This window comes from Panthera tigris, chromosome B3 (assembly GCF_018350195.1).
Source record: "Panthera tigris isolate Pti1 chromosome B3, P.tigris_Pti1_mat1.1, whole genome shotgun sequence".
In the NCBI taxonomy this organism is placed as follows: domain Eukaryota; kingdom Metazoa; phylum Chordata; class Mammalia; order Carnivora; family Felidae; genus Panthera; species Panthera tigris.
Window position 1 is genome coordinate 107385507 of NC_056665.1, and position 19720 is coordinate 107405226.

The following is a 19720-nucleotide window of genomic DNA, read 5'->3' on the forward strand; positions in this document are numbered from 1 at the left end:
ACATAATCCCTCAGCCCCATATGAAACTTGCCTTGCATAAAGAAAATGTTCCTTCCCATGAACCAGAAGAGTAATGCCTCTCAGACTTAGATTTTGGTGTGGGGTTCCTGAGTCACATGAGATAATACAACTCCTTGGTCTCCCCTCAGAGCAGCTGCTTGCTGCTGATTTTCTAATAATGTTGATGAACTTTAATTAGTGTGGCCATATTCTCATTTGGAAGTCTTTATCAACGGAAGTATTTACTTACTAATAGGATGCAAATTCATTTACAAATATTTGAAATGCTAAACTCAACTCTGGAAAGGAATAAAATTAATTGGCTTTCTTAGAATTGATAGATCAACCCCAGAACTGGCTTTATTACTCTCTTTGTTAACCAGCTAAGGGAAGATGATGGTACAGAAGTTTTATCCCAGACTTCGTCTCCTGCATACTCTGCTGCCCTAGCAGAATTCTTGTTCCCCTCCCCTCCAACCTTCCCACCCCTGCACACCCCAGTCCCTCCAGACCTCTGCCCTGGCCTTCTGTGCTCTCCTCCCTGAGCTCTCCTCACAGCCTCACCTATGCCCAGGACTCCGGGTACCTTTTTGATGGTGATGTTTCCCAGTCTGTATCTTCAGCCCATGTGTCAACTTCTTCCACTCAGATATCTTCAGGCACATTTAAACATTTTTAACAACTTTTGAAACCTTTTAAAAACCCATCTGAAATGGAACTCACCATGCCCACCTCCACACCAGTATTTTCTCTATGAGGAATGGACACCTGCATCTACAGTTACCCCATGCAGAGATCTGAGTCAGGCTTAACCCTTTCTTGCTACCATCCCCCATATCCAATCTATTTCCATGCCTGCCAGTCCTTGACATTCAGTCTGTGACTATCTTGGTCATGGTTGGACCATCTCTCATTTGGATAATGATCAGTTAACTTTCCCCTGGTCTTGGTCCCTCTTGACCCATTTTTTTTTTTTTTTAAATTTTTTTTTTTTCAACGTTTTTTATTTATTTTTGGGACAGAGAGAGACAGAGCATGAACGGGGGAGGGGCAGAGAGAGAAGGAGACACAGAATCGGAAACAGGCTCCAGGCTCCGAGCCATCAGCCCAGAGCCTGACGCGGGGCTCGAACTCACGGACCGCGAGATCGTGACCTGGCTGAAGCCGGACGCTTAACCGACTGCGCCACCCAGGCGCCCCTTCTTGACCCATTTTTTTACATGACAGCCAGAGTGATCCTTGTACAATGTGGATACCACCATGTCTGGCTTCTGCTTGAAACCCCTTTTATCTCTCTCAAGACAGATCCAAACTCCTTAATATGAACAAAAGCCCCTGGGCCCTTCCTCCTTTCTGGCTTTATCTCTTCTGCCTCAAAACTCTGTACTCTGTCCTTAGACATACCTTTCTCCAGTCTCCAGCCTCTGCACAGAGTCCTCTCTGTTTGCAATTCTTTTCTCTCCACCCCTATCACCTGGATATTCCTACTGGAATACGTTTAGATGTCACTGCCTCTGGGAAGGGACCCCTCCCCACTGCTTCTCCAAATAGGATGGGCTGTCCTGCTTCCAACAGCCATTATCACGCTGTGTGCTGTCTGTTAGTCTGTCTACCCCTCAGACGGTAGTAAACAAATGTATCTTACTCGCTATTATATCTCCGCCATCCAACACAATACTATACTGTAAAGTGTAGTTCCATCAGGCCTCTTCCATCCTCCACAGACAATCACTAATCTGTTTTTTACCACAACAGGGGTTTGACTGTTGTTTCTTTAACAGAAATAGGGCTATTCAGATCTTCTACTGTGTTAATTTCTTCTTGTGTCAGTTTTTATGCGTTGTGTTTTTTCAAGAAATTTGTCTAGTTCATTTAAGCTGTTGAACTTATTGGCATAATGTTTTGCATAATATTCTCTTATTTTCCTATTAATATCTATATGATCTGTAGTGAGGTTCCCTTTTTATTCCTATATTGGTAATTTGTGTGCATTTTTTTCTTTAGTGGTCTTGCTAGAGGATTAGAAATTTTATTACTTTTTCAAAAAACCAACTTTTGGCTTTATTAATTTTTCTCCATTTTTCTGTTTTCTATTTTGTTGGTTTGTAGTTCCAGAAAGCTCTTACGTATTTCTTTTCTGCAACTTATTTTGGGTTTAAATTTTTTTTAAATTTTTTTTTTTAACGTTTATTTATTTTTGAGACAGAGAGAGACACAGCATGAACGGAGGAGGGGCAGAGAGAGGGAGACACAGAATCGGAAGCAGGCTCCAGGCTCTGAGCCATCAGCCCAGAGCCCGACGCGGGGCTCGAACTCACGTACCGCGAGATAGTGACCTGAGCTGAAGTCGGCTGCTTAACCGACTGAGCCACCCAGGCGCCCTGGGTTTAAATTTTTTTTTAATGTTTATTCATTTTTGAGAGAGACAGAGTACGAGTGGGGGAGGGGCAGAAAAAGAGAGAGAGAGAGACACAGAATCCAAAACAGGCTCCAGGCTCTGAGCTGTCGGCACAGAGCCCAATGTGGGGCTCCAACTCATGAACTGTGAGATCATGTCCTGAGTTGAAGTCAGACATTTAACTGACTGAGCCACCCAGGTACCCCTATTTATTTTGGGTTTAATTTGTTCTTTCTCTACAGCTTTATAAAATACTTTCTCCAATAAAAATATAAATATTTAAAATTTTTTCTAAATACCACTTTAGCTGTATCCCACAACTTTTGACATTTTTGTTTTTATTATAATTCAGATTAAAGTATTTTCTAAATTCCCTGTGATTTTTCTTTGACTCATAAGTTATTTATAATTACGTTCTGTGGACCTGTCTATAAGTGTGTTTCTGGAAGAAATTAGTACTTGAATTGGTGGACTGAGTAAAGCAGTTACCCTCACCCACACCCACACCCTTCCCTGCCTGCAATGTGAGTTGGTATCATCCAATCTCTTGACAGCCTGAATAGAACAAAAAAGCGGAGGAAGGTTGAATACACTGTCTGCCTGACCACTTGAGCTGGGGTATCAATCTCTTCTGCCCTCCTGGTTCTTAGGCCTTCAAATTTGGACTCTCTGGGTTTCAGGGCTTTGAAGGACACCACTGGCTTTCTAGGTCTCTAGCTTACAGACAGCAGATTGTGGGACTTATCAGCCTCTGTAATCACATGAACCAATACCTCATGCTAAATTATCTATCTATCTATCTATCTATCATCTATCATCTACCTATCTATCATCTATCCTAGTGGTTCAGTTTCTTTGGAGAATTTGACTAATAAAATAACTATTCCATATACATTTGAAACCAATGTGTATTCTGCAGATGCTGGGTGAGATATTTGATAAATGTCAGATCAAGTTGGTTGATAATATTTGAATCATTGTTTTGTTTAGTTCTTCTATCAGTTACAGAGAGGGGAGTTAAGATCTTCAACTATGATGAGAGATTTATGCATTTGTCCTATTAATTCTCATTTTTGCTTCTCGTACTTGAAACTTTTTAGTTACACAGACCTTTAGAATTTTAAATCATCATTATGAAATGATGATTTATAATTAAGAAATGTTACTCTTGACTTGAATTACTCTTGAATTCTCCTCGACTTGAAGTTTACTTTGCATGATGATATCAACACCAACTTTCTTAGGTTTGCTTGGTCTATCTTTTCCTCCTCCTTTTACTTGCAACTTATTTGGGTCTTTAACATCTTGTGCAGATAACATATAGTTAAATCTTGCTTTTTGTTCATCTTTGCAATCTCTTCCTTTTCATTGAATTGTTCAGTTCATTTTTACTAAATATAATCATTGATATGGTTAGATTTAAGTTTGCTTTTTACTTGTCCTGGTTTTTTTTTTGCTTATCTTCTCCTTTTTCTGTCTTTGTTTTGGTTAAGAAAATATTTTTAGAACTCAATTGAATTCTACTGTTCATTTTAAGTTATACATCTGTGCAGATTTGTTGTTATTGTTGTTTGAATTTTCTAACTAAACTTTTTTCAGTTATGGAAGTATTCCATATATGCTTTTCCAATATGGGAGTCCTGGCTACATGTGATTATTAAGGCCTTGAAATGTGGCTAATATAACTGAGGAACCAAATTTTATGTTAAGTTTAATTTTAATTAATTTAAGTTTAAATTTAGTCACTTTTGGTCAGAGGATACTATCTTGGACAGCACATCCTTATCAGTCTACTTAGATTTATACTGTACAATTTCATGTACACTATAAGAACCTTAGAACAGTATAATTTTATTAACTCTCCATCCTTTTTGTTATTGTTGTCATATATTTTATTTGTACATGAGTTAAAAGCCCCACAATATATTTGTCTTTAAATAGTCTTGTCTTTTAATTACAAGAAGAAAAAAAAAAGATAGTTTTTCATACTTCCATATCTATTTGCCATTCTGGTGCTTTTTTTCCTGTAATAGTGTATATTCTGGTGCTTCCTTCCTGTAGTTTAGGTTTCCCCTTGTATCATTTCCCATCATCCTAAAAACTCTTCTATTAGAATTTTTTTAGTTTTCAGTGAAATATTACTGCGTTAATTTATCTGAAAATGTCTTTTTTGTTTTCATTAAAAAATGTTTATATATTTTGAGAGAGAGAGGGAGAACGTGTATCCACATGAGTAGGGGAGGGGCAGAGAGAGAGGAGAGGGAGAATCCCAAGCAGGCTCCACACCATCAGTGCAGAGCCCAATGTGGGGCTCAATCTCATGAACCATGAGATCATGCCCTGAGCCGAAATCAAGAGTCGGAAGCTTAACTGACTTAACCACCCAGATGCCCCTGTTCACATTTTTGAAAGATATTTTTACTGTATATAGAATTCTGGGTTGACCACTTCTTTCATCAGACTTTCCATTTCTTTTGGTCTTCCTTGTTTCTGATAGAGAAGTCAACTGTCACTTCTAGCATTGTCCCCTGCATGTAATTGACTTTTTTCTGTTTTCAACATTTATTCTTTACTTTGTTGTCAGGCTTTTGACTATGATATACCTAGGTGTGATTTTTAAAAAAAATTTATTCTGCCTAGAGTTTGTTGATTCTTTAATCAATAGGCTGATGTTTTCCACCAAAATAGAGGCATTTTCAGCCATTGTTTCTTCAAATTCTATTCTACCCCAATCTTTCTTTCCTCTCTCCCAACTAGGACTCCAAATATATATATATATTTATGTAATTTCAGAAGTTTACTTTCTATTTTTAATATATTCATTTGGTTTATTTCTTTGCTTCTACTCCCCATCTGTTTACTCAATATATTCTTCTTTTCCTGTGCATCCTTAAATATCTTTATATGAGCCATTTTAAGAACATCTGTTAATTCCAATATTTGGGACATTTGGGATTCTGCTTCTATTGACTGCTTCTTTTCTTGGTTATGGTTCACATTTCCTGCTTCTTCACATGCCCAATATTTTAAAAATTATTTTTGAATGTTGTTATCAGGAGTTATAGAGAGTCTGGATTATTTTATTTTCCTTCAACAAGTGTTGAGCTTTCTTCTCTAAAGCTGTTAAATTACTGGCAAGTCCTCTGGATCTTGTTAGGCTTTGTTTTATTGTTTGTTTAGGGCAGTTCTATATTGATTTTGTCCTAAGTCTTGGGGAATGGCCCTTTTTCTGGAACATGGTACTTACTCCTGAGGTGTGGCCTCTTTGGAGTTTCAGTTGAATACGGGAGGTGTTTAGTAAGGTCTCTCCACTTAGGCTGGACCAATATTCTTATGTTTCCTGCACTGCATAGTCTGTGATGTCTTGGCCCATCTCTTTTACTTGCAGCATCCATTCTCTGCTAGGCCTCATGAAGTCTCATCCTGCACTTGGCTGCAGGGGAACACTCATGAAGTCCATTGCCCTCTTCCTCTGCACAGCTCATTTCTCTATGCTATCCTGCTTTAAAAATTCCAGGGACCACAGCCATTCTATGTGTACTTCTTCAGCTCAGCAAGACTTCCATATCCCCTTGGATTCCACTTCCTTTTAGTCCAGTTGGTATCTCTAGGCAGAAAGTTGAAGAAGACGTGGGGCTCTCTTTGTGTTCCTCTCCTCTTAAGGATCACAATCCTGCATGTTTATTGTCAAATGCCTGGAATTGGTTACCTTAGAAATTTATAACCGTTTTCAGCGGGAGGGCAAGTTTACTACCTGTCACTGTATACCACCAAAAGTGGACGTCCTTCTATGTATGTTTTGGTGCACTATGTACCCCTTAATAAAGTGCTAAAACAAAAAATCACTTTTCTTTTTTTATTTAAAGATCCTTGCATCATTTCTGTGTCAGAGCACTGTTCTTGATGATTATATATATTTTACTCTAACCACAATAATCTTGTCTGTTGAAGTCATTTAAATTATTATAATTAACATTTCTAAATCACAATGATTAATAAGTAGCATTACTCATTACAGTGTTTGTCAAAGATTGAAAAGACATTTTTCAAGAGTTTGAAACAAAATTTGGGTAGGGGCACCCGGTGGCTCGGTCAGTTGAGCATCCAACTCTTGATTTCCGTTCAGGTCATGATCCCAGGGTCATGGGATTGAGCCCTGCATCGGGCACACTCAGTGTGGAGCCTGCTTAAGAGTCTCTGTCTCTGTCTCTCTCTCTCTCTCTCTCTCTCTGCCCCTCTCCCCCATTTGCACTCTATCTCTAAAATTTAAAAAAAAAAATTTTAATGGGGTAGAACAAAGTATACCCTAATATCCTTCTATTTTAAAAAGTGGGATGCAATAAAATTATAAGACAATAAAATGATCCATATAAACTCTGTTGTTCACTCGTAGAAAATGTTTATAATTTTCTTTAAAACTCCAAAATAACTTTTTCACTGGCTATAATTTAACTGGCATATCACAGGAAAATGCCAAAAACAAATTTGCCTGACATTGTATTCCTAAGAAAACTGATATAAATCCTTGACTGTACCATAATTTATGTTTTACTTTATTGTTGAACAAAACATATCAAAGCAATATAAATGGTACTGCTGTTTATATAAATCCATTAGAGATAAGGCCTGTTGAGTCAGTAATTTACTTGAGACTAGAACCTGTTCTGGGGAGCTCTGGTCCCATATTCTGAAGACCCAGGGAATTGTAATAAACTATCTGGAAAATGCCCTATTTCTGGTTCTGACTCCTCATCTGTAAAATAAAGTTTTGGTCTAGAGTTGTCTAGCATGCCTTCCAGATCAAAGGATCCATTCTTTCTATGTTCTTATTTTTACTTTCTGACCCATCTTCTTGTTACAGTGCTGTATTTTTGTCTTTAATCTTAAAACATTCTTTCCATACATTTTCATTTCAAAGTAATGATGGCCATATTTCAGGGTGGTTATAACAATCATCGGATAATTACAAATGGGAAGAAAAAACAAACATGTGGCTAAGTGCCAGATGATTTTAAAACTTAAAAACTGTAGCAATTACCCCATAAATATAATGCACTGAATCTCTGATTGCTATTACAAAAATGGACCCAAATTAAGAGAAGTAACTTAGCATTTACATTTACATGGAAAGATAGACTCTGGAATGATATCACTGCCTGCCATCAGTAATCTTAAACTGAGTCCAAGTTTTTAAAGTCATTTCCTAACTAATGTTAACAAGCACAGGTGTTTCCTGATTTCAGTTGTTCAGACTCTTAGAAAAAATGAGTAACTCAGGGAAATGTGTAAAATTCCTTTGTTGGCTTCCTTTCTCCTGTATCAAGCCTAAGTTTCATCTGAGTCCATTATGTGGTTTTTGTATTTCCAAACCCACTGAGCCCATAAGCTTATTCTCTCCCTTTCTATTTGTTATACTCAACCAGATCTCTCTTTTGTTTTCTTGCTATTGGTGTTATTTTTTCAAGTTTTCTGTCATCTTTAGAATCTCAATTTGAGTGATTCTATTTGAAGGGAATGTGTCAAATATCTGCGTCTGATTGGAAGAGTCTTTGTGTGTGGGGGGGGCGGGGGGCAGGGTGGAGCCCCTGTATGATCTTGAGCACCAGTGTCTCACTTCCTGCTGCCCCCTACAGGGGCAGAGTGTGAGGCAGCCAGAATGAGGTGGGGGGAGGGGAGAGTGAACAGCCATGTGGGACAGAACTGATAACATTTATATAACGTTGTAGGACTTTGCAGTGTGCTTTAAAGTTGGTTTCTCATTTACTTGTGTACGCTGTGTGACTTGTCTGGGCTCATCTAATAGTTTTGGAAGTTGAAGACCTGTCTTTGAGTGTTATTGTCTCTCATGCATAGGGTTCTTAAACCTGAGTGCAGAAGAACTAGCTGGGCTTGTTAAACTTTGTCAAAAGGGGCCAATTGGGGGTCTTCCGACTCCGACTCCACCCAAGAGCTCATGACCAGATTGCCTGAATTGCCTGCTACACTAGTTGGCTTCTAGAGTTAAAATTATGTGACTGCACAGTGGGACTTTATGAAATTGGGATTAAAAATAAACGGTACCTTGATTTACTACCAAGTGTTTGCCTGATTTGATCTTCTAGTATCTAGAGTAAACATTTCCCAGCTTTCTGTGTGCAAAACAAATGCCTGGATTCAGAGTCCTAAAAAGGGAGAAAGGGAAAGAATTTGAAGGATTTTAATGTAGGAATATGTCTTGACGAGTTATGTAGAAAGTTAAATTTTTGTCCTTGTACGAGAAAGATGACTGGGGCTGATGTGAAGATTTTATACTTCATCATCAAGATTTCAAGGACAAGAGGACTTTTTTTTATGCCTCCTTATTATGAACTATAAACTCTTAGGAACAGGGGCCAAACTGCGTTTTCATTTCCAAGAACCAGAAAACGTTCAAATTTCGGCGGAAAGATGACAGGAAATGATTACAGTTTTCAAATGGTTGAAGTCAACCTTATCTGTGATTTGGTGTGTAGTTTTTTAATATTAGCTAAAAATCTTTTATTAAGTTGCTAAACTTTTCATTACAGAAAAATCACAATGAATGAATGTATTCATTTCAATAAATGAAAAGAAGAAAAAGCCACCGATAATAATAAACATTTGTAAAGTTGCTTTGCTTTGTGCCAGGTGCTGTTCCAAGTGCCTTACAAATAATAACTTCTATAAAACTCACAGCGACCCTCTTTACAGATGGGAAAACTGAGGCACAATAATGTAGGTAGAGCCCAAAGTCTCACAGCTAAAGGAGATCGAATTTCGGTGATGGCAGGGAGGATTCAGGTGGAGGCAGTCTGGCTCCAGAACACCATTTCCAACCTCTACACTAGCCAGACTCCGTGTTATTATCTACGACCAGGGATAACCACCATTCACGTTTCAGGGTATCTTGTTCCAAATTTACACCCACACAACATACACCAAATAGGATCTTGCTAAGTTACAGTTTGATAGCTTGCTTTCTTCACTAACAATGTGTTGTGAAAATCTATAATGCCCACTATACTAAATAGTCATGGCTACATTCTGGTAAAATAGTCTGTTTAAAGAAAGGCTCCCCTGCCCCTCCCCCAACCCTGTGCACAGCTCTGAAAAAACATAACCAAGATGGCCTGATTGACCTTCCTATTATTATCATTTAAATTGATGAAATCCATTTTGTGTATTAAATTTTATCACTAGGAAACTATGCAATTCATAGGCTGAAAGAATGTGTAGAGGGTTTTACAAATGACCTAAAGTCAATTCCAGAAGACTTTGGAAAATCTGCGTATGAAGCCCAATGACCAGAATGGATTTACTGATTAGATGGTCACTGAGGAACCAGAGAATGCCATCAACAGCATGGAGAAAACCCAGTGAAGGGTAAGAGAAAGATGCTATTAGAGCAAGATTATCATTTTCCTTTCACAGGTTTCTTACACAAACCATAAAATCTAATAACTCAGTCACTACTTGTAGTTAATAACCACTTGGCTTATTAATGGACTAGAACTAAATGAGAAAAGTTAATGAAACACACTATTAGCTATATTAAGGATGGGTTTGAGAGCAAGTCATTACCATTGTAAACCATACCCACTTGCTTCTATCACTGGTGCTTTTTAAAAATATTAAAACAAGAAGAAAAATATTAAAAATGAAGAGTTTTAGTAAGTTCTGCATTCAGAATTAAGGAATTTTAAACTAGTTTGAAAAGATACTTTTGCCTTATTTAGTGACATGTTAGTTGAGGTTGTTACTACAGAAGTGGATACAAAGAAATGCTTGAGGTGACTGTCATTAGTCTTAGATTCTATAAACTATCTCTTATTGTATATGAGGTGTGTCTTTTTTTTTAATCCACAAACTTATAATTCAGGCTGAGGACATTTATGAACCTGCTTCTTGACAGAATGACTATAAGGTTGTCCAGGGTTCCACACTACTACTAAGAAATGTACTTAGGTGATGTAAAAGATTTTAAATGAAAGTACAATGAAACCTTGGATTGCAAGAAACCTGTTCCGCCAGTATTCTGCAGGAAGAGCAAACATTTCTAATAAATTTTAACTTGATAAACTAGTGATGTCTTGCAATACAAGTAGTACATGATGCCAGATGTCACATGATCACAACTGAGCCAATGATTCTTCTCTCTCTCTCTTGCTGAGGGATTGTGGGTGATTGTCTTCCATGCTTGATGCTCGGTCTCAGGCTCTGGTGTTTGGCAGAAATCAGTGAGTTTTCAGAACCTTGGAAGGTGCCCACAACTGGCACTGGTATATTTTTTGTCACTTCGAAACACCTATGGACAGTCCTTTGCTTTTCCATACGAGAATGCTTTGCTTCATTCTAGGTCATTGGAAATGTTCCTTGTTAAAGTTGCATGAAAAGAAAGATTCCATTGAGCCAATAGATAGCAGTGATTCTGTTAGTGATAGTGAAAGTCGTCCTACACAATAACCTTCCTCTCACACCACCCACGAAGGTTTCCGAAGGTTAGTGCAGGTTAATTTGTTTCTTTTTCTTTATATTTTGTATTTTATTTATTATTTTGTATTATATTACAGTATTGTAATCATTTTTATGTGAATATTTTAGGATTGTGGAACGAATCATCTGAATTTCCATTATTTCTTATGGGGAAATTTGCTTGAGCTTTGGATTACAAGCATGTTTCTGGAACGAATTATGCTCACAAACCAAGGTTTTACTACTGTGTTCTAATATGGGTAGATTTCAGTAGGTGTGCTATGTCAAAAAAGAAAACAGTCATGGGAGAGTTTGGGTTTGTTCTCTTTACATGCATACAATATTTAACTTCATTCAATTTTCCTGTTAGAAAACAATGGCAGAAATGTTTTATGGAGTCATCTCTCTTGATCACAAGGCTCTGTCTAGGCAGTTGTCAGTAGAAAGTGTTATCAATTTGACTGCTTTTTATGAGGGTATTACTTTTACATTTGCTTGTCTGTGCTGACCTCAATCCCTGGACTCTGTCTTACTTAAGTGGGCTTTTGAGGCAAATAATAATTTAAGGCTCTTCTTTTGAGGAAGGGTGAGAAGCTCTGCCCATCCACTCTGTCTGCCCTTTTAGGACTTCTCCCCTTCAGACTTCCTTTCCCTCATTTCCTCTTTCATTGTAAGCTGCTGATCCACTGACACACTAATTGGTGCATCAGTAGCCTTTGGCTCACTTACCCCACACCCCTTCTACCTCCTGATTTTGCTTCTGTTTCTTCCTGTAGGTCATTGAAGATCTTCCCTTAATCCTGGTGTTCAGAAACCTCACAATGATGTGTTAGGTGTAGGCCTTCTTTTAACTCATTCTGCCTAATATATTGTGTCCTTTTCAGTAGGAGACTAGTGTCCTTCTTCCATTCTGAGAAATGTTCCCATCTTTGTGAAATATCTTACCTTTTTCTGTTCTTTTTAGAACACCTTTGAGTAGTGGGTGGCCCCACTATTTATATGTACCTTTGCATATTTAGAAATGGATAAGGAACAATACTGCTCTCTTGCCCTGCATACCACTTTCTCCTGCCCACTGAGAATCTCGATCTTCCCCCTTGTTTCTCAGGGTACCATGGTAGTTTTCAATCCTACTCTTCATTACAACCCCTCTGGGATGGGGCTTAGGCACGCCTTTAAAGAAATGGGTCAGATCTCAGGTCTACCATGTATGAACTATGTTCCAATTCATTTAACCTTTCTGGCTCTCAGTTTCCTTATCTGTAAAATAGAGATAATAGCACTTACTTCATATGGTTGTCAGGAGGATCATATGAAATAATGCTTGTCAAGTGGCTTGTTACAAGCTGGTGGATGCTCAATAAAGACAGTATGACAGACAAAGTAACAGTTGAAATGTAGCACGTGCTTGGCAATGTATCAAATCCTTCATGTGAATCACTCTATCTTCAGAGCCTGTTTAGACAAGTATGTTTATTATTCGTTTGTGAGTCCACCAGGTAAGAACTGTTTTAATTTATTTGTGCTGCATTCTTTACCTTGTGGTATACATATTTTATGTACTTCGTAGCACATTTATGCTTCTTACTCTACATTTTAAAATGTTATTTACTATTTTTCAATGTTGTTTATCATGTGTCATGTTAATAACTATTCCATTAGGTTGCTTTCTGTAATTGACTTAGTCATTCTACTAGTGTCGGACCTCCGTAGGCAAAGAACAGGTTTCTTCCAAGCTTTTGATGTGTCCTGTCAAACTGCCCTTCAAAGGTTGTGCCGTTTTGGAGTAACATGGGATAGTTTTTGACGTAGCTGTTTTAATCTCTAAATTCTCTAATTCTAATTCTGCTCATGCATACATGAGCAGGGGAGAGGCAGAGGGAAAGAGAGAGTCCCAAGCAGGTTTCACACTCAGTGCGTAGCCCCATGTGGGGCTTGATACCATGACCACGAGATCATGACTTGAGCCAAAATCAAGAATCAGACACTTAACCTACTGAATCGCCCAGGCACCCTCTTATTCTATTTATTATTATCATCATTATTTTTTAATGTTTATTTTTGAGAGAGAGAGAGAGAGAGAGAGAGAGAACAGTGGGGGAGGGGCAGAGAGAGAGAGAGAGAGGGAGACAGAATCTGATGTAGGCTCCAGGCTCTGAGCTGTCAGCACAGAGCCTGATGCAGGGCTCCAACCCACAAACCGTGAGATCATGACCTGAGTCGAAATCGGACGCTTAACCAACTGAACCACTCAGGTGCCCCTCTCTAATTCTACTTTAAAGTGGAATGGAGCTTGTGTGAAGTGTTCCTTAAGAAATTAGAAAAATGGCAGTTATTCAGTCAATCAAGCAATTAACCAAAAAGCATTTATATATTGTATTAGGAATTGTATAGAAGTCCAAAGTTAAGAGTGTGACTAAAATTGTAATAGTGATAAAGAAAAAAAAACCCCAAAGTAACCTCTGGTCTGTAACAGGACCTATAATACTGAGTTTCAAGTAGTCGGTACAATTATGCAAATTATTACATTGTGTTACAAGCTGCTAGTCGTGTGTGTGTGTGTGTGTGTGTGTGTGTGTGTGCATAAATAGGGGACTTCTTGTCCCTTGCCTTCCTTGAAAGTCAGGACCAGCTCTGGATAAAAGCTGTTACACAGGTGAGGTTTATACTGGCAGACAGCCCCTTCCCACAGGGACTTTGCACTGTGTGCTGTGTACTACCTGTGGAGTGTCTCCCCCAGGAGCCACCAAAGGACACATGACATAGGCTGGGGACATTCAGAGTCTTCCCCAGATTGATTTAAGGAGGTGGATAGAGAAAAATCCTCTTTCCACTGGGGCCGTGAAGCTGGAAATCTGGGCAGCAGGGGCTCCTGGTGGCCATTTCTCCTGACTGCAGAGAGGCAATTTTGGACAGCAGGCTGAAAGCCACAAACATAGATGTTTGTTTCTAAACTAATTCCCACTTCTTCACCCGTGTCTCAGATGGCATTCTGTCCTGCAGTCTCCAAAAGGCACAGTCTCTCTCCTCTCTTGTGTTGCTCCCCCCCACTAACAACCCCTCTGCCCAGCGGTCCTGTCTTCCTCCTCAGCTCTCACTCTTTTCCTCATTCCAGCCAAACCTTTTGAAAGAGTGTCTACACTCATTCTCTCCACTCATTCTCTCCACTTCCTTATTTTTCGCCTCAAGCTACTCCAAATGGGCTTCAGCCCCCATCCCTCTACAGAAACAGCTCAAAGATCACTGAGGATGTCCATTGCCATCTCTACATGGCCACTTTTAGTCCTTGTTTACTTAATCTCTTGGTGTCATTCGGCCTAGCCCACCAATTCTTTCTTGAAAACCCTTTGATTGTTTTTCACGATACCTGGATATTACATCGTCCTGGTTTTTCTCTTATGTCCCTGCTGCTGCTCTGAACCCCCTTGTCTGCCTCTCCTCCATCTATACACGTTGGAGTTTCTGGAGGGGTCTATTGTAGGTCCCTTTCTTTCCTCATACTACACTCTACTCCCATCTTTTCTCCATAGATGTTATCCACAATTCTGGCTTTTTTTTTTTTAATTTTTTTTTAACGTTTATTTATTTTTGAGACAGAGAGAGACAGAGCATGAACAGGGGAGGGGCAGAGAGAGAGGGAGACACAGAATCTGAAACAGGCTCCAGGCTCTGAGCTGTCAGCACAGAGCCCTATGCGGGGCTTAAACTCACGGACCGTGAGATCATGACCTGAGCCGAAGTTGGACGCTTAACCGACCAAGCCACCCAGGCGCCCCCACAATTCTGGCTTTGATTGCAGATCTACATACCAAGGGCTGCTCACTTTAGGTCTTTAGCTCAGACTGCATCTCTGAGCTTCACAAGCAGGCAGCTGAGTGCCCACTTCAGATTTCAACTCAAATGTATCGGGATGTATCAAACCTGGCATGTTTCAAATTGAACTGTCTCTCCACAAATGTGCTCTTTCTCTGGTGTTTCCTACTCACCAATGGCTCCCCGGTCTGTACGGACACCTTCCTCTTCCTCATTCCCTCCCTTCTGTCCGTCACCAAGGCATGGCCATTTCACCTCTCAAACACCCCTCACATCCATCTCCACCTCCATCACCACCACTCAAGTCTCAGTCACCATCTTCTCTCCTCTGGACTTGGGCATCAGCTTCCTAACTGGTCTCCCCACACCCATGCTTGCTCCTTCCAAGCCACTCTTCACACAGCCCTAGAAAGATTTTTTTTGAAGTTTGTTTGTTTGTTTGTTTAAGCAATTGTTACACCCAAGCGGGGCTTGAACTCATGACTAGGAGTCCCATGCTCTCCTGACTGAGCCAGCCAGGTGCCCCCTGACCCCCAAGCGATATTAAAATACAAATCTCATCCTGTCCCTGGCCCTGCTTAAAAACCTTAAAAGACTCTTACAAAGAGTCTTCCAGCTGCCTACAGACCATGTCCAAAGACTTTCCCAGGATTTACCAATCTGGTCCATCTTGGACCCTGACCTACCTTTTCAGGTGAATTTCAGTCACTTTCCCCTCACCTTTTTTTGGCTTCAGCCACACAGAGCCCTCCCTGTTCCTGAAGGAGGCCAAGCTTTCCTTTTTCTTGGGCACCCTGAACAAACTGATGCTTCTGCTATGTACTTCTTCAGGGGACCCTTTCCTGACCACCCCCCTCCAGGTTCCATTGTCCTATTGCACCTGAAGCGCTTCCTTCACTGCACACCCTGCATGTGTGATCTATTTCATGTTTCTCCAGGCTATGGGACTATAAGCCCCAGGGGAGCAGGCACCAGGGCTGTCCTGCTGATAGCTCTGTCACCCCTGCCCCTCCCCCCTGTGCCTGGTGCTGATGGGGCAAAGATGGAGCATCTAGTGTCCCTCACATCCCAACCCCAGGGTAGATGTGCAGCTGCCCACTATTTGGGGACTGTCTTTTTTTAGTGCCAAAACCCAACAGCAGCAAATCTTTCAACGATTCTTTTTTTTTTTTTTAAGTTTATTTATTTATTTTGAGAGACAGCAGGAGCGAGCAGGGGAGGGGCAGAGAGAGAGGGAAGGAGAGAATCCCAAGCAGGCTCCAGGCTGTCAGTGCAGAGCCCCACCTGGGGTGGAGGTGGGGTGCTTGGGCCCCATCTCCCCAACCCTGAGATCACGACCTGAGGGGAAATCAAGAGTCCCATGCTCAACCGACTGAGCCACCCAGGCACCCCTCTTTCAGTGGTTCTTGGAGCTAGAGCTCTGCTCTCTGTAGGACAGGGTGACAGAGTTGGCTCAAATGGTCCCCTTGACCTCTTCCCCGGAGCACTTGGGCCAGATGGGAGCTCCCGGGATGTTTGGAAGCTTGTTTTATAAGCCTTACCTAAAGCAAAGTGTCATTAGGATGATGTGCTGAATCCCTGCCCTGTTCTCTTGAAGTTTTGATGTTTCTAAGACAGGTCCTCCCCCCACCCCCCAACCCGCCCCACTCCGGAGAGCCCATCGTTCTTACTTGTTTTCATAGTGTAGTGTGCCTTCCTTCACACGTGTGAAATTGTGGAGAACCTACTTAGGGAGCCCCAACCAGGGCTTTCAGTGGAGGGGGCTAGGAAGACCGACTGGCTCTTCAGACCGACTGGCTCAGAACAGCCAGACGGAATGTAATTTTCTTAAACATCGCCTAGGCTTTATGCAAGACAAACTGGTTGTGGCTGGCCCTCAGGAGCAAGCTTTGAGGTGGAGAAGAGCGGACGGAAAGGTTCTCCCAAGGGCCCCAAAATTACTGGAGCCACGGGTGGGAAGGAACAAAAGGCTGCCCACTCCAACACAGCAACAAACTGGAATGTTCCTCGGAGAGGTGGTTTCTTTGGCGCACACGTGCCAGGGGCAGTGTTCGGGTGTGAACATCTTCTGCCTTCCCTCTGCCGGGCAGACCGGGAACCACCCGGAGAGAAAGAGAAATCGCACATCTCATGTCTGTCTTCAGAACCGACCTTTCCTGCTCTTTGTGCAACAAGGCACACCTCTCCAAGGAAGGAGGCGGACAGGATTTCCATCTTTACCGCCGCCCTATTAACAACAACAACAAAAAAACAACCGTGTAATTACTCTCTGCAGGAAAGGCGCACAAACAGGATGGGCCCGAGCTGAACCCGGGATGAGCCATCCCAGGAAAAGATCAGGAAAAGGAACCTCCCCACCGTGCGCCCGCCTCTGCCCAGGGCCTCTCCCAGACGGCCAGGAAGGCTCGCCGGTCCAGCTCCTCGGGTGGTAAGGAGGTGCCGGCGACTCCTGGAGCGCAGGTTCCCTGTTCCTGCACCTCCTCCCCTCCTTCCAGCATTCCCTGGACTTGACTCCCGGGCCTCAGGTGTTGGCGCGCGCTAGGCCTCGAGCCCTTCCCTTTTTCGCCTGAACCTGGGGGAGCATCTAGCCCACAGGGCACGGCCAGACCCTGCGCGGCACGGAGCGCGCGCAGAGCGGGACCAGCGGGCCGGCGTGGGAGCTCCCCGGCTGCGTGCGCCCGGCCGCCGACCCACCGCCGGGCCCAACCGGCTGTGCGCCACGCCCCCGGGGTTCGAAAGGCGCGGGAGCCGGCGCAGGGCTTCTGTGAACTTGGAGCCTGGCGGCGCGAGACTCCTGCCGGGGATGCGGCGGCAGCTGCTTCCTGGTTTGAAGCTCGCCGAGGGGGGGAGAGCGTGAGCCCGCGGAGGCGGGGGCAGGAGGAGAAGCAGGAGGAGGCGGGGGCAAGAGACGCTTGGGGCTGGAGCTAACCGGACGGGTCGCTCCGGCTCTCCGGGGAGAGGAGCTTCCCGGCCCTGGAGAAGGGGCGAGTCCTGTGCGAGCCCCCGGGAAGCGCCTGGCGCTCAAGAGGGACGATCGGGCTACACCGGCTCGCGGAGAGCTCGGCTGCGGGCTCCCCTCCTTTCCACCTCGCGAGGGAGGGGGCGAGGGAAGGAGGGGAGGGGAAGGTCCCGCGGAGGAGGCAGAATGGCCAGTCGAGGGGGGCTTGGCCGCTGCTTTTCCCAGGAGCTGCCTCCACTCCTGCGGCTGCCGGGAGGGCTGGCCTGAGCAGGGGCTCCAGGCTCTCCCGCTGCGAGCCAGCGCGGCCCCCCCGGGCCGGGGCAGCGGCGCGGGCATGACGTCCGGCAACATGAAGTTCAATGGTTACTTGAGGGTCCGCATCGGCGAGGCTGTGGGGCTGCAGCCCACCCGCTGGTCCCTGCGCCACTCGCTTTTCAAGAAGGGCTACCAGCTGCTCGACCCCTACCTGACGGTGAGCGTAGACCAGGTGCGCGTGGGCCAGACCAGCACCAAACAGAAGACCAACAAACCCACGTACAATGAGGAGTTCTGCGCCAACGTCACGGACGGTGGCCACCTCGAACTGGCCGTCTTCCACGAGACGCCCCTGGGCTATGACCACTTCGTGGCCAACTGCACTCTGCAATTCCAGGAGCTGCTGCGCACCGCCGGCGCCTCGGACACCTTCGAGGGCTGGGTGAGTGACTGTGATCCCTCCCCGTTGTGTCCACTTGACTTCTTTCCCCCCTCCACTTTTCAAAACTCGCCCGGGTCCCGCTTTCCCAGCCTGTTGCCGAGCTCCGCGGCAGAGGGAATTCCCTTCAGATTTGGTCCTCGCCCAGGTGGCCGCGGCACTGGTGACGCGACCGCGGTGGGTGTGTGAGGGCTCATGTGTGTCTCCAGGAAGCCAGGCTGGACACGGTCCCCTTTGGGGATGGCAGCTTGGGCTAACGGGAAGTTAGGGTGGAGGCAGTCAGCCCCCCTCCGGCCCCCCCCCCCCATGCTCAGACTTTGGGTAGGGCGCCCCAACTCTCCGCACATGGGTAATACTAAGGAAAGGCGAGAAGATGTGATATGAAAGTGACTTGATTTGGGCAAAGTACTTAAAGGGCTTCTGAGAGAAAGCCATACATTCTCCCAAGTATTATTCATAATGTTTATGGATACGTGTTCGTTCAGCTGCTCAGACGTGCACACGTGTTTCGGCATGCAGATCCATTACATCCCATGGGTACATTACCTACACTGGCAGGGATCAGAGTTCCTGGGTCTGCACGTTGGCACAGCTTTATTGTTTAGCAGTTTTCCAAGGAGAGGAGGTTTACATGTGTTCGCAAGTAACTTCAGCAGCCTGAGCGGTGCGGGTCTTATAGTGCGCCGTTTCTGCTCCTAGCCGTCTGGGAGCTTTGGGAACTCCTTAGCAGTTTGTGGACCACCCCCAGCTCTCCCCGCCTGACCTGCTGGTGTCTCTGTGTATTGACCAGTAATTATCCACAACTTCCTGCTTGCCACTTCTTTTCACATGGTTCCCATGAGGCAGAATTTCTGCTGCAAATGATTAAATTTCTGTTAGCTTTTGCGTCTTATTCCTCATACTGTCTTTGTGATACAGGTGTTCTTCCCACTTTTACATGATGAAGTGATAATTATACTGAAGTGGTCTGGCTTGGCAAAATAAAGCCGTTTGAAGACTCTCAGAAGTCTAATGGTTTAAGTTCTTCTGGAGGATGCCAGTTTTGAGCCCAGAATGTGAATCAGTATTGAAAACCTGTTCGAAATTAACACGTGATAAGATCAGATGGGTAAAAATGAAGACTCATTTTAATATTATTTACGCTTTGAGGAATTGGTAGTTTTACCATATATTCTGTAAAATTACAGATGGCTTGTAGAACTATCTCTTAAATAGGGGAAAACATAATGACTTTTTAACCATATCATTATATGGGGTTAATTTCTCTTCGCTGAACTTATTTTATGAAATTTAGAAGTGGATTGGAGAGGAATGGCTAAAATAAAGTTAGAGACTTGCATTTTATCCTTTGAATTTCTGGACAGACCCAGGTGAGCCTAGGAATCCA

General features: G+C 43.1%; 1 protein-coding gene across 1 annotated transcript in view; it reads left to right on the forward strand.

Annotated features, from left to right (window-relative positions):
• Positions 1-17564: 17564 nt before the first annotated feature.
• Positions 17565-19720, forward strand: part of PRKCH (protein kinase C eta) — a 231866-nt gene continuing 229710 nt past the window's right edge. Inside the window, exon 1 of the mRNA XM_015543305.2 lies at positions 17565-18336. Within this exon, the coding sequence (XP_015398791.2) occupies positions 17974-18336 (363 nt within the window). The 5' untranslated portion in view covers positions 17565-17973. The remainder of the gene's footprint in view (positions 18337-19720) is intronic.